At 36.0% G+C, this 15783-nt stretch overlaps 1 protein-coding gene across 1 annotated transcript in view; it reads left to right on the forward strand.

Annotated features, from left to right (window-relative positions):
- The window catches only part of dock4b (dedicator of cytokinesis 4b), a 212757-nt gene that overhangs the window by 128442 nt on the left and 68532 nt on the right, over nt 1-15783 (forward strand). Inside the window, 13 exon segments of the mRNA XM_028448884.1 lie at nt 1812-1946; nt 2144-2242; nt 3967-4061; nt 4248-4323; nt 5427-5527; nt 5624-5682; nt 6730-6878; nt 8100-8185; nt 11441-11467; nt 11854-11949; nt 12059-12119; nt 13589-13682; nt 13845-13993. Coding sequence (XP_028304685.1) covers nt 1812-1946; nt 2144-2242; nt 3967-4061; nt 4248-4323; nt 5427-5527; nt 5624-5682; nt 6730-6878; nt 8100-8185; nt 11441-11467; nt 11854-11949; nt 12059-12119; nt 13589-13682; nt 13845-13993 — 1227 coding nt within the window.

The raw sequence follows: 15783 nt of genomic DNA on the forward strand, positions 1-15783 counted from the left end.
GTATCCACATGTATAGGCTACAATTGAAAATCTGTACAATCCATTATTGTTTGAACTTAAAGCAACAAATCTAATACTTAATATTATACAAATACGGTAATGCATTCAAAGCTTTCTACTTCGTTTGTCTCTTTTGAGAGAGGTTGCTTTTGCATTATTGAAATTGTTGCCATAGTAACGTTCCCAGTAGTAATTGACCAAAAGAAAAAGTTTGAATCAATACTCAGTTTGGGTGAATTGCCTTTTTCCTTTTGATAGAGACGTGTAAAGTAGTTATTTCAGCTCCATGTGTAGTTTATGAGGCTTATGATGCCGTACAAACACAAACTACTAAAACCAATGTGAAAGAATTTCCAAGGAAGTCCAAACCCCAAACGTGAGCCAGCCCATAATAACAATAGCAGATTGCTTTGTTGTGTGTATATGGTCAATTAGTCGTAGTAATGGGACATTGGCAGCCGTGCACTTCAGTAATGAGAGCCATTCATTTAGCAGTGGGCAGTGTGGAAGCAGCGGCCAGGCACTTTTTAATTTGTGTGCATGCACGTGTGTGTGTTTGCACACACACACACACACACACACACACACACACACACACACACACACACACACAGAGACTGGCACCATATCTAAGAAGAAGTGACAGAAGTAGCAGCCAATGTGCCAGTGAGGATTTTTTCCTCATTATCACTCTGCCAAAGACCTATCTGTCTCGTCTGGGTCGAGAAGAACACACATCCCCTTCCCATACACCACACACACACCACACACACACACACACCACACTGGTTTAAAAGGCACTCTTTTTTATAAATTACTTTAATCTTTCTGTGTGCCTTTCTTTTTGTGTTGCACTGTCCTTTTCCCGTTGTCCAATATGAACTTTTATATGGACCTTTAATGTTCGCCTGGTTGGGGAACTTCTTATTAGTTTTCACAGCACTTTGAAACTGTGATGAAAATGAAATTACAAGGTTGTTCATGCACACTTTCCTAATGTCTGCAGTCATTTAGAGTTCAAGGATGTGCCGGCAAATGCAAGAAAGCTACTGAGACAGAACATTCATTTCTTATTTTAGCCTATCATTGAAATTCAATGAATGATGCATTCAGAGTAGTTCAGTAAAATACAAAAACGGGCTTAATACGAAGCTATTCTGCAAAGAAAATGAGTCATTCTAACCTAGAAAGGGGCAACATGTGGCCATTGCTATAGTTTTGTGCAGCCCCTAAAATTAACACACACAATAGTTCCTAAAACAGACCAACAAAACAAGAACAAAAACCCACTAAATAACTACAAAAACCCACTAAATAACATATACAAAATCACTAAATAACAACAAAAACCCAATAAATAGCTAAAAAAATCCACTAAATGACAACAAAAAATCACTAAATAACAATAAAAGCCTAAATAACTACATAACCAAATTAGACTTAAAACATAAAATAGTAACAAAAATAATCGATATGTTTCCCAAAACATTAAAACACATATACAAACAACAACAAAAACACACAAAACGCAAAAAAAAATGAAAATAATAACAAAAATCATCAATATGATACCCAAAACAACATTAAAACACACAAAACATACGGAAAAAAAAAAAAAAATCAACAACATATACATAATGACAACAAAAACAGACAAAAATCATTAGTTTTTTCGTGTATTAAAAATCAGATTGATCATTATTCTAAATGCTGACATGAATTGTAATGTTGTGGGCTTTAAATCACATTTCTGTGGCTCCTACTGTGATAAACGTTGCCCTAACCTGTGTTTGTGTGTTTGTGTTGTGCAGGAGCCTGTGGTTTCAGAGGAAGTGGAGCTAATTGTGCAAAGCCTGCTGGGAGTTTTATTGAGAACCATCCTGGAAATTAGCAACCGGCCCCAGCCTGCTGGACCTGCCATGAGACTCCAGTTCCAGGATGTGACAGTATGTGTTTCACACAACACCACATGTCCATCTGTGCATAACTGGGACTTGAACATGTACAAAAAGTAATTACAGATTTTGGATTTAGTTACTGCTGTGGTGAGACTTATTCCACTAAAACATTTACATTAATGAGAATCAGATTTACTATTTTGGAACAGTAATCACATCAGTGTGTGCGTGTGTGTGTGTGTTAGGGAGAGTTTGTGACCTGTTTGCTGGCGCTCCTGCGACAGATGAGTGACAGGCATTACCAGCAGCTGCTGCAGGCGTTCAACAGCAAAGATGACCTGCGGGTAAGATCATCACATCCATCCCATCGTCTCTGTCTGCGTGTGAGTTTTGGTGAAATGGAAAAAAAGAATCATGGACTGAAATTGGTCACTCTCAGCAAATACATAAGTACGTTAGTTTGCAGGTCATAGAACTGAAAAGGCAACTTTAGAACCAGGAAAAGTTAATAGAGGGTTGAATTCCACTGGCATCGTGTCATTGTGAAAGAAACTTTACCCGCACTGCCCATGTATGTTTGGATGTGTGGATTCATTTGGAATGGTCCTTAATGGAAGTTCTAGTGTTCAAGTTTTGCTTTTATTGTTCATATCGTGACTATAATGTGATTGTTGTTTATTTCAGCACCATGGACAGAGGCTGAAGCACCCTTGTATGATTTTTACTCCCACATGTTTAGGGTGACCATACATCCAGATTTACGTGGACATGTCCTCTTTTCACGACTTGTCCAGGCTGTCCGGGGATACTTTACAAATTATTGAAAATGTCCGGGTTTCCCAGGGACCCTGAATGCATCTAGGGGAACACTTTCATTTAAATGATCGTAACTCTGCAAACATTTTCTATATCTGAGAAATTCCACCAGTTTTTGAAAGCTAAGAAGTTGGTCTTTACAGCCAGCATCATGTCACTATGGTAATTTTAATCACATTTGACATAATCATTAAAGGTGCCACTTTGTTTTGATGAAATCGTCACACACAAGGAAAAGAGAATAGAGACTATGAAGTACAAGAGAAAAAGAGAGAGAGTGATTAAAAGAGACCAAATATTGGTGGATTTAATTGAAAAGAGTATTTATTGATATTTAATGATTATTTGCTGTTCTGTAAGCCTTCAGTTTTTTAGTTATTGTTTTAATTTCTTGGAGGAGATGTTTTTCAATGGTTCAATGATTGAGAGATTTTAAGAAGGTTTATATGAGATCTTTTAAGTAATTGAGGACCGTGTGTCTGTCCGTCCGAGTTAAAGGGGACAGCTTTTCTCAGAAACTTTTTAAGATACGATAACCAAATTGGGTGTGTGGCTTCAGGGTATCAATACCTTGATGGAGTTCGAAAATGAGAAGTGCACACTTATTTTTTCTTGAGTTATTGCCCTTGTTACGTTTTTTGGACTCTGTTCGAGGCATCTTCAAACGCGACAGCTTTTCTTAGAAACCGTTTAAGATACAATAACCAAATTTGGTGCTTCAGGGTATCAGTACCTTGATGGAGTTCGAAAATGAGAATGGGATGTTGATTATTGTCATTTTGTTTATCTACTATATTATATTTTGCGGATACAAGGTAGATTGCAGAAAATGTCGAGTACTGTGAGTATGTCAAGTTTGGCCCAAGTGTCCTTTTTAGTGGAAATCATAATGTGATTGTTGTATACGTCAGCACCATGGACAGAGGCTGATGCACCCTTGTGTGATTTTACTTCCACATGCTGCATGTGCAGTATTCAAAACTCATTTACAAGAAGAAACATACAGGCAATGATATTTATGATCAGTTCAAAGAAGTCCATCCAACCCTTCTGCTAATATCCCATTCTACACCCTTTTTAGCAAAGCCTAAAGCAAACTGAAAACAATGTTTACAACCTAGTCAATGTTTTACCGTTTACTTGAGAAGTTTTCATATAAACCCGCATAACATCATTTAAAAGTCCAGTCATTCATCAATATTAACAAATTGAACCCAAGTCCCCGCTAACACACCCAATGTGTGCGTTTCAGGACTTCCTTCTTCATATCTTCACTGTCTTCAGGATCCTAATACGGCCAGAAATGTTTCCCAAAGACTGGACTGTAATGCGACTGGTTACAAACAAGTAAGACACACACAGACTCACAATTAATTTCAAAACAATCAATATTCCATATTCAAGGTCTGCTGGTTATTATGTGTTGTTTTGAGTTAACATTCAAACACAAGGTGGATTGTTAACAGTGAAGCTTCTTCCTTCAAGGTGACTCAGTAATCCTCTGCACTTCTTGCTTTTCTCTTGTTCTTTCAGTGTCATCATCACAACTGTCCTCTATCTCTCTGATGCACTGAGGAAAAACTTTCTCAATGATAAGTTTGACTACAAGGTGAGTGTGGAGAAATGTATGAATTCATATAACATCAAAAAAATTTACATTTATTGTTTTATAATATTTATAGTATTTTCAATATAAATTTATTAAAATCTACATTTAAACTTTTGTTTGGTTTAGTAACTTAAACTTTTGTATTATTATCCCCCGCCACAAAGTGGATGGGGCATAAAAATCTGAGCGCCGTGCGTTTGTCTCAGAAACTGTTTAAGATGGGATAACCACATTTGGTGTGTGGCATCATGGTATCAATACCCTGATGAAGTTCGAAAATGAGAAGCGCACATTTCTTTTTTCTGGAGTTTTTTGCCCTTGTTTCGTTTTTTTTTTACTCTGACAGCTTTTCTCAGAAACCGTTTAAGATAGGATAACCACATTTGGTGTGTGGTTTCAGGGTATCAATACCTTGATGGAGTTCGAAAATGAGAAGTGCGCAATTATTTTTTCCGGCGTTATTACCCTTGTTCCGTTTTTCTTTACTATGTTCGAGGTATCTTCAAAGAGGACAGCGTTTCTTAGAAACTGTTTAAGATAGTTAGTAATTTTATATTCTGATGTGATAATATTTTTTTAGTTCTTCGATTTATGACATTTAGGAAAAGGTGATTTGTAATGAAAACCAATCATGCGGGAGATTAAATGTTTAAATTACATCTTGGGAAACCAAAACAACCCTAGATCTAATGTAAATAATATATTATTAAGAAAATGTAACAAAGATTTAACAGATTTGACCTCTAATGAACTTTTATACGTTTGCATTGATATATATTTTATACGAAACATCCTGGTTATATCTGATCTTTGTAAATTTTAAAATTCCTTCTGCTCATACTTTTATTGTTGTATTTTAATGTAGTGAGTTGCTGAATACATTTGAGTCTGAAATTGTTTTTAAAAATCAGTTTTAATTGTTGGATAAACTTATTTACTTTGCCTGTTTGAATGAAAAAGCAAAATGGGCTTTTGAAAATTGCATGTATCTAATTGGTAGAAAGTAAATTAGGTCATTTGTTACAACTTAAAACTTAACGTTAATGAGTGTGATAAGTATTTTTGCACACATACAAGTTTAATTTTTGTGCTTTAATTTTCAGGTGTGGGACTCGTATTTTTACCTCTCGGTGATATTTATAAACCAGCCGTGTCTTCAGCTGGAGTCTTTTTCCCCCTCGAAGAGGAAGAAGATACTGGAGAAGTAAGTCTTGATGCTTTCACAAGCGAACATTGTGTGCGTGTGTGTGTGCGTGCGTGTATGTACAGTGAGCATCACCTCTAACACTACCTCATGCAGGTATGGAGACATGAGGGTGATGATGGGCTGCGAGATCTTCAGTATGTGGCAAAACTTAGGTAAGATGGTTCAGATGTTTCAGTAGTTTACATTCATTCCTGATACAGGATGTTATACTGCATTTAATGTTTTTTTAAAATTTATTATTATTCTGTCTTCCGTCCATTATTTAGTGGGTAACGTGTCCTTTTGTTTTAGTCCGACTAGAACTCCAACATTTAGAATATTAGAACAGTCCTGTTATGTGCTGGTGTTTTGTGAGTTCTAAACGTATCAATTAATTTCCATTTTTCCACACAAATTTTCAGAAGGGTCACTTTAGCGCCCCTGGTGGGAGGGAAGCCAAGGAAGGGCTCATGCGTGTTAATTATATTTTATATTTACTGGATTTTATTGTATTGTATTGTATTTTGTTTTATATTATTTTGTTGTATTTATTAATTATTGTTTATCCTTTATCTTCTTTTTTATCTGCATATGTTGTAGTTGTTCCTCTCCTTGCTCTATATTTTTGTTTCATATTTTTCTTTTGTAAAATAAATACAATTTATATTTCATTTTATTTCATTAAACTTTCATCCGATCCAATATTTTATTGTTCCCCTTTGTGTGACATTTTCAGCATAAAACATTCTCCTCACTCGCGTTTTCTTTGTAAAATGCAGTTTTTCTGGTTATGTATGTGTTTCTCTTTACTTATTAATGTGGCAAAATGGTGTTCTTGTTTATTGTTCTCTGATGCAAATAAAGGATTTTTCTGATAGACCTTAAAATCCACTAATGCCATGGCAACCAGTTGGATACGTCAGCCTGCTTTGAATGGACACATTTGTTAACGTTTTATTATCGCTCTGTTCGATCGTCGAAATCACTTTAATTTAGTATTTGTCATTATGATATAAAGCCCATGGACTCACTACCTCACATTAATGATGGGATTTTGTGAACTGATGCTGTTAAGTTAATTAGAGGACTGCTTTGGAAGTTCACTGCAACAACTCCAGATACTTTAGATCAAATCCATAACCTTTTTTTTGTTGAGTCACCATTCTAGTCCTGACACGGCAATAACCTTCACTCTGTGTCGACGTCCGTCTCATCTCCAGGAGAACATAAACTGAACTTCATCCCGGCTATGATTGGGCCTTTCCTGGAGGTGACGCTGGTGCCTCAACCTGACCTGAGGAATGTCATGATCCCCATTTTCCACGACATGATGGACTGGGAGCAGAGACGCAGTGGGAATTTTAAACAGGTATGCTACTGGTGTACAGAAGATAATTACAAAATTAACTTTTTCTATCATGATTTGATTCAATGAGGTAATAACTAAATCACAGAAATATTTACCATATAGTTACACTTAAATAGTATAATTATAAAATAATTGTTTTAAAACTTGTACAAATAAAATTGTGTTTTAGCTAATTGAAAAATACCAACCCTTTATTGTGAGAATGCAAAGGTTTTATGCTGTTACTGTAAACTATTATATATATATGTGTCAATATTTAACTCAGAGACATAAATTTAGCACCAAAATGTTGTCCATTTTCTGCTCTTATTGACAATGATATCTAATTTATAAAATGCTAACTCTTTCACTTTTAATGCCATTTAATGCAAATTAGGCTGCTTTTGCACTCCTTAGAGTGCTTGATTAGGTCTGCTTGAGTGTGACAACTGCTGCTCATGAACTTTGAGGAAAACTGACGCTAAAGCTGCAGCTACAGCCACAATAATTGTTTTTATTTTCTTTAGATAATGCTAAACAAGTGAACACAATGCTGTTAATTATCTGTGAATACTCCCTACAAATATCTAAGCTTTTGTTGGTGTGTACAAACTTGTGTTCATTGACAATAAACGCATATAGCCAAAAGAGTTGGCAATTCTTTTTCGCATTTCCACTTTCAATGACGTGGCAATGCAAATTTTTCTAGATTTTTTAAAATCACATAATAATGTTGTGCATAGTTTTATTTTGCTTGTATATTCTGTTTTAAAAGGATTACAACTAACGGTTTTTTTTTTTTTTTTCAACATAGAAATTGTTTCTTTTTTAAGTTAATTAATTAATTAGTGTATGTATGTGTGTATATATATATATATATATATATATATATATATATATATATATATATATATAATTTTTAATTTTGGCAAAAATAAATAAAAACACTGTAAAAGGAAACACTGATCAACAATAATTTTGCTCATTTTTGGGTCAAGATATTAAAAGCATTGAATAGAATAGAATAGAATACACCTTTATTAATCCCCAGAGGGTAAAGTCTCATTTGTAGGAACACGGTATAAGAGCAGAGAATAATAACCGAAATAAATACTAACATAGGATAATAGTGCAAAATGTAGGACATACTGTAAAGTATGCATTGAAACATATTTTCTCTTTCAATGTCATTTTTATTTCTGCACTTGTTAGTTTGAAAAAGAATCTTTGACCCCGTTACAGGTTGAGGCCAAGCTGATCGATAAGCTGGACAGTCTTATGTCTGACGGCAAAGGAGACGAGACATACAGGGAGCTTTTCAACAGCATGTGAGTTTGTGTGAGACGCCTGGTGAACAGTAGCAGTTTGATAAATAACAAATACTGTAGTCAGCCATGCAGAGCTTTATTAGAGACACATCTGAAAGCTTTTCAGCTCACAGTAATGACGCGTTCACACCAAATGCCAGATGTATATACACAATATATGGTGGATTCACTTCTTGGGGCGTCAGAGGTCCCGTTGCACGTCTCGCGCCTCCTGTGTGGCTCGTTTTGAAGCTTTACATGGAGCAGACGCTGCATGTTTTGAGATTTCAAGCTTTTGACGTGCGTCCAGCGCAGCCGAGCTAGAGTTGGGATTATTGAATTTTTAGGGCATATTGCGGCATGTTGACCAATCAGGAGCTTTCCCCATCCATGACTTATTCAGAATAATGAAAAAAAACACTAACCTGATACAGATGGACAAGCGCTCTTCTGCTGGCATAGAGCACCTGTAGTTGGCGTCCTGGTAGGAGATGCGAGCGCCGATGCGGATCAGCAGGTCGTCAAACTGGGCACGAGAGAGACGGAAGTAGCGCTGAAAGCGACTGTCGCCCGAGCGCAGCTCTGGTGAATCCAGAAACTGTGCCGAGGCCAAGCCACTCTGTCGATAATGTAGAGTTGATGAACGGGAGTTCGTGAGGCGTGTTCAGCAAGGAACTCCAAACTTTATTCTCCATTCACCCACACTTCTCTTTAGCCCTCTAATATCACAGTGCACACACCGAGTCACACCAGAATACATCCGACCGGAAACACACCCTTCTCAACGCAATGTTCCCCAGCACTTCACAGTCACTGGGTGTATTATGAACGTAACTGATCGCCATAATGTCATCCATTGTATGAATACCATCGGCAACACAGAAGCCCCTCCCCTAAACACGCTCAACGTGCTCTCTTCCCAACTTGTTTGGACACACGCCCAGAGCGTCTTCGACGCTGGTGACAAGCGTCTGATTCAATGAGCACAAGCGTCCAACTACGGGCTTGAGGCACGATTTTGACGCCCAAAACGCGTTTGGTGTAAACGCAGCATAAATGTTTGTTTTTATTCAGCTAGAAGACCAGAAGAAGTATTATCTCTACATAAATTAACATTCAACCAAAAGAACATGAAAAGAGCTCAGAGATGTTTTTTTAGCTTTATAAAGATGCTTTAGCTGCAAATGTTTAGTGCTTCCCTTTCTGCTTATCAATATACAAACTGAATAAATGTGGGCCAGAACATGATTATAATCAAAGTATTTACAAATGGTGAGTAATGTCTGTCCGTCCCCTTCATCTTCACGCACAGTTTACGAGCGCCATCTTGGTTTAGTCCTCATTCTCCTGCATGTTTTGCTTTTGCTAGAATCTACATACCTGTGTGTGTGTGTGTGTGTGCGTGTGTGTGTGTGTGTGTGTGTGTGTGTGTGTGTGTGTGCATGTCTGTGTGATAACACCTTTTTTGTGTTCATAGCTTTGAGTCAATAGAGTTGGAAACCCAAATTAGTACATTTCAGTATTATGTTTATTTAAATGTAACCATTGATCTTTGATGTGTGTCTATTGGCCTCAAACGTACTGTGCATCACACTGATGTGAACCAAAGTGTCCTGTTTTGTATTTTTACACACCTGTGTAAAGTGTCCCAGATTACTCATTATCATCTTTATTTTCATTATGTATCCCATGTCAAAGAACAGCATGGAATATTGAGTTATATGCTTTAAAAATGTATTATCATTAGTGTATATGTAACAACTGTGCACTTTATTAATAATGATAGAAGTGAAAAAAACATTTAAATGCAGTTTTTTTAAAATTGTATTATTATTATTATTATTATTATTATTATTATTATTATTATTATTATTATTATTGTTGCAGTTATAGATGATGATGTATTATAATAGACTGAATTAGAAGTATGCACTACATGCATTCACTTTACTCCTGGGGCCACCACTATTTGATTGTGGGTGCAATTTGTTTCATGTTAAATACTGTACATGAGATAAACAAACTAGAAAAAAAGAAATATATATATAGATATATATATATATAAATATATATATATATATATATATATATATTTCTGCACTCAAAAACCACCAGCTTTTGTCTTTAGGCCAGTGATGGGGAACAAAAATGTACTTGTCTGATGCGAGGGCCACACTCTGAAGCTAAGCAGGTCTGGGCCAGGTTAGTATAGGATGGGGGACCACTGAGAATTCCAGGTGCCACAGTGAGGGACAGTCACTCCAGTGGTATCTGTCATTGTGTCCTTGGGCAAGACTTTTGATGTATTATTATTATTTTTATTATTATTATTATTATTTGACCAATCTGAGCAATAAGAAAAGGAAGGAATTGTGTTTTGTTGTGTTTTATATATATAAATATATATATATTCCCTGCATTTAGTATAATTTTGTTTTTTTGTGTGTTTTTGTGTTGTGTATTTTTTGTTGCCATTTTGTTGTCATTTTATGTTTTTGTTGCTTGTTTTGTGTGTTTGTGGATTCATATTGTGGGTTTTTGTTGTTGTTTTATGTGTTTTTGTTGATGTTTTGTTCATTTTTGGAGTTATTTTGTGGTTTTGTTTTTTTTTGTTTTTTATTTTGTGTGCTAATGTTGCAGTTTTATGTTTATGTTGCAGTTTTGTGTGCATTTTTAGTTGTTTTTTTGGTGTTTTAGAGTCATTTTGTTAGTTTCTGTTGTTTTTTGTGTTTTATGTTGCCGTTATGTGCTTTTTCTTATCTTTTTGTTGATGTTTTGTTAGTTTTTTTTTTTTTTTTTTCTGTCATTCTGTGTGTTTGTTATTTCATGTGTTTTTGTCGTTGCTATTTTTTGTGAATTGCAGTCATTTTGTGCAGTTGCACAAAATTAAAGTGAAGGAATCAGTTGCCTTTGTCTGCTGCATCCTTTCACAATAAAAGCCCAAGATGTTAGTATTAGTAAAGGATACATTTTCTAGTATTGATAGACACAGCAGTATATTTCAAAAGGATTTGCTGTCACTATTGTTGGCTTACATTGCGCCCAATGTTGTGCCTCTAGTCATATCTACAGTAGCGCCCCCAGGAATAAGGTGAATAAAGCTTTTTTTTTTTTTTTTTTAGTCAACAAATGTTGTTTGAATGTTTTATTTAGATGTCTGGTTTCCTTCTTGCTAACTCCACTAACCTCCCCTAAGCTAACCTGTGTGCCTGTGTTCTGATCATATTAATCATATTAATAATAATTTATTCCACCTATGCTTCCCGCCTGGAGTAGAATTCCTCTGTTTGGTCCGTATCCTAGGTAAGCCTGCCTCCTCTTTGTTCTCTGTGTCGTCTGTGTGAAGGGAAACGTGGGAAACCATCACTCCAACCACACAACAATAAAGCACAGCCGCAACATTACAGCGCTTGTGTTGTCTAGGAGGGGGAGAAATAAAAAAAAAAATCAAAAGTCTTCTGTGTGTTTTTACTCACATAACAGTTTCCTATGAGCTCTCACAGGCAGGCCAACAAGCATAGGTGTCACTGGTGTGCCTGATATTGATCTTTTTTTGCTTGGCTTTTGTTGCTTTCTCAGTAATTTTCTCCATCGGCGCACCTTTTCCATCTTTTTTTTCTCTTTCCTCGTGTCTCCTCTGGTCTCTACATCTCTCCGTCTTGTTCTGTCTCTATTCATTTGTTCTACAGTCTGCTGAAGAAGATTGAGAGAGAGACCTGGAGGGAGAGTGGGATCTCTCTGATCGCTACCGTCACTCGATTGATGGAGAGATTACTGGACTACAGGTAGAAGGAGTCAGACATATTATGCTAGAAGCTCACATGTGAGTGTTTTAACTCTTTAAAGTGTTTTGCTCATGGCAGTGTGTGTGTGTGTGTCCTGTTTGTCTCACAGGGATTGTATGAAGCTGGGGGAAGTGGATGGGAAAAAGATTGGATGTACTGTCAGTCTGTTGGTGAGCAGCAGGCTATTGGTTTTGCATGGGCTAGCCAAGCATATTAAATCCAACAAGTTCACTTCTTGTTTGCAACGTTTTTCTGTTAAAATGCTAATGCATGAAGCAAATTACACAAAAATGTGAAAAAGGTGAGTTTGAGAACCATTTGTCAAAGGGATCACCAAAAGAGTAAGGAAAAGATTTTTGTACTTGAATATAAAAGATGTTTTAAACATTTTAAAGGTGTTTTTGATTTGAGTACGCCGCAAAAAGATACCTTGATGTAGTTCGAAAATGAGAAGCGCGCAATTATTTTTTCCGGAGGTATTGCCCTTGTTTCGTTGTTTTTTACTCTGTTCAAGTATCTTCAAAGGAGACAGTTTTTCTCAGAAACTGTTTAAGATAGGATAACCAAATACGGTGTGTGGCTTCAGGATATCAATACCTTGATGAAGTTCGAAAATGAGAAGCGTGGAATTGTTTTTTCTGAACGTATTGCTCTTGTTTTGGTTTTTTCTTCACTGTTCGATGTATCTTCAAATGGGACAGCTTTTTTTAGAAACTGTTTAAGATTTGATAACCAAATTCGGTGTGTGGCTTCAGGGTATCAATGCCTTGATGGAGTTCGAAAATGAGAAGTTAGTAATGTCATGACAACCAATCTGGTGGGGGATGTTAACAATGTCTTCTTTAAGTTATTTATTCTCAATAATTATGCTTATTTTAAAGTCAGGGATAAAAAATATCTTCCAACAGAACAGTAAGATTTGGCTTGTTTTATAACAAATAAAAAGATCTTCAAGTCAATAAAATAGTCACACAAAAAACAAACTGGTAAGAAATGTGTCATTATGCAAATAAATAGCATATATTTCCTTAATTTAAGATATTAAGATTTTCAAAAGTCAGATACCTTAAAAGATGAATAGTTTAATTGGTTTTGAAATGTTAAAGTAGAAATATGTATATAATAAAACTTAAATGTAAATGACTCAGCATAAAGAAAATCCACAAAGACCAATGCTCACTTTTTTATTTACCTGTTACTTATTCATATTAGTTGCAATTTGTAAAATGAAGATGCAATTAAAGCTCTCCGTTAATCTGCTAATAAATGAATGTAACAGCCAATAGCAAAATGATTTGATGATACCCAAAAAAAATGCCAATACTGTATGCCAATGTCATTGTTTTTTAGTCATATTTTGTAGGATATATGTAGGCTATATTCTAATTGAAAGAATAAGAATAAGATTACTGCCATTTTAAGTTTACTATTAACTGAAACATTTTACAAGTTTATCAGTAATTATGGCAGATTTGCCTTAAAAACAAAACAAAAACAAAACGTTACCATTGTTTGTTAGAATCACCAGGCTGATGACACTTTGTGTAAATGAATCAGTGTTTTTATAACTTTTTATCATTTCTGCCTTCTCTCTCTATTGTCTGGTCTGATACATCATGGTCAACGCTGCTACTTGTAGAACTTCTACAAAACCGAGCTGAACAAAGAAGAAATGTACATCCGCTACATTCACAAGCTGTACGACTTGCACCTGAAAGCACAAAACTACACAGGTACGCTGAAAGAATGAGCTCCATGGTACTTTAAAGTGTCTGAAAAGGACTTTTCAGAAGCACTAACTGCTCCTGTTTTGCATATTCTTTGTGAAAGAACGCCTCTTGTTTAAAGGAACTTTCCCACAGATGTTGACAGCCTGTGTTTGTTTGGTGTCACAGAGGCATCGTATACGCTGCTGCTGTACGATGAGCTGCTGGAATGGTCGGAGAGGCCACTCCGAGAGTTCCTCAACTACCCCATGCAGAGCGAGTGGCAGAGGAAGGAGTTTCTACATCTCACCATTGTCCAGAACTTTGACAGGGGGAAGGTGAGCTGTGCAATTTGCTCTCCACTGTAGACTTCTGCTGTGTCATATCAAAGGAAAGTGGTGGGATGAGGCCAACAGCAGGACAAATGGCTTCTGAGAACTAGACGTTTTCACCCTGTGTGAAGCAACAGCATGAAGTGGCTGCTGAGAAACTGCTTCTAGCCATTTCTCAGCAGCTCACATTAAAGTCCTACCTCATCCTCAAGACTTTAGGCCAGGGATGGGCAACCTTTACTATAGCGGGGCCACAAAAATGTGTCTTGATCCGAGGGCCACATTATCAATGTTCATGACAGTATTATGAATAACGACCAATCTGAGCATTAACACAGGAAAGAACAAAGGATTTTTAGTTATTTTGAGTATTTATCTGTCATTTAGGGAATTTCTGCTGGCATATATGTTTGTTTTTTTTTGTGTGTGTGTTATTTTTTTTATTGTCAATCTGTGCCGTTTTTCAGTATTTATTGTATTGTAAGAAATTGTGTGTTTCTATTGTGTCATTTTTTGTATGTGTCATTGTTTTGTGAGTTTAGGTGTGTTGTTTTGTGTGTCTGATGTCCTTTTTTGTGTATTATGAGTCTTTTTTGTCTATTTTTGGAATCTTTTTTGCGTTTTTGTTATTCCTATGTGTATTTTTGTTGACAGTCTGTGCATTTTGCTGTGGTTTTTCCGTGTTTTTGGAGCTGATTTGTGCACTATGTTGGGCTTCATATGACTTCCAAATAATTTAATTAACATTTTTGGTGGACAGAATTAGACCGAGGGCCGCATGTGGCCCCCGGGCCACCAGTTGCCCATATTTGCTTTAGACTTTAAACATGGCAAAAAAGTGCAACTTCCTGTGTCATAAATGGTTCAAATGCACATTAGGAAACACATTTTGTGCTCCGTATTGTCTTACACAGACATGTCACACATAATAATAATAATAATAATAATAATAATAATAATTATTATTATAAATAATGTCACAGTTAATAGCTACTCAAATCACATATTTAGTTTTTTTTCTTTTCTAAAGATTAAAACTCAACAAAAATAAATAAACACAAAATAAAGTAATGAGTACTTTTACTAATTGGTGAGAATTCAGCTCACAAATATGGAAACAACAAAAAATAAATGCACCTTTTGAAAGTGATTTTAGTTTGTTTTTCTGTGTTTTTTTTTTTTCTTTTCTCATCTCTTCCAAATGATATCAGCTAAATAATAATAATAATAATATATAGTGGCAAAACATTAATATATGTTAACATTTCATTTCCACACACCTTACAAAGGCATTCACAACAACACACTGAAGCCACAGCCAGACCTACTGTACATGTAGTAGAGAAAACACATACATTCATATCTGACTTAAAGCCATGCGTGCTCACTGTTGAGTGAAAATGCTTGCCACTGATCCATGGCGCGGTGCCACCCAGGGCTATACTGTAACTGAGCCAGAAGCACATGAGTGTAATCAGCAAATCCTCAGCTTTTCCTTTGATATTAGCATTTTCAAAAGGATCAAGGACCCCCTACAGGGGAGATTGGTTGAAGAGGGAGATTAGATTATCTCTTCAGGTGGAGTCCTTCATTCCATCGTGGCAAACCAGGCTTTTAATGATTGTGTTGTTGAATTTTTGAAGTGGTTTTTTTATGCATCCAACTGAAGCTTCTGGTACCCTCAGGAAGTCCTGGACCCCAGTTTGAGAAGCACTGATTTAAAGCACAAATGCTGTGCGTGAAATGAAATCTCTGTCAATCAGAGTTATAATTAAAGCAGGATCCATAAAGCCCTG

Source organism: Gouania willdenowi, chromosome 6 (genome assembly GCF_900634775.1).
Source record: "Gouania willdenowi chromosome 6, fGouWil2.1, whole genome shotgun sequence".
NCBI lineage: Eukaryota > Metazoa > Chordata > Actinopteri > Blenniiformes > Gobiesocidae > Gouania > Gouania willdenowi.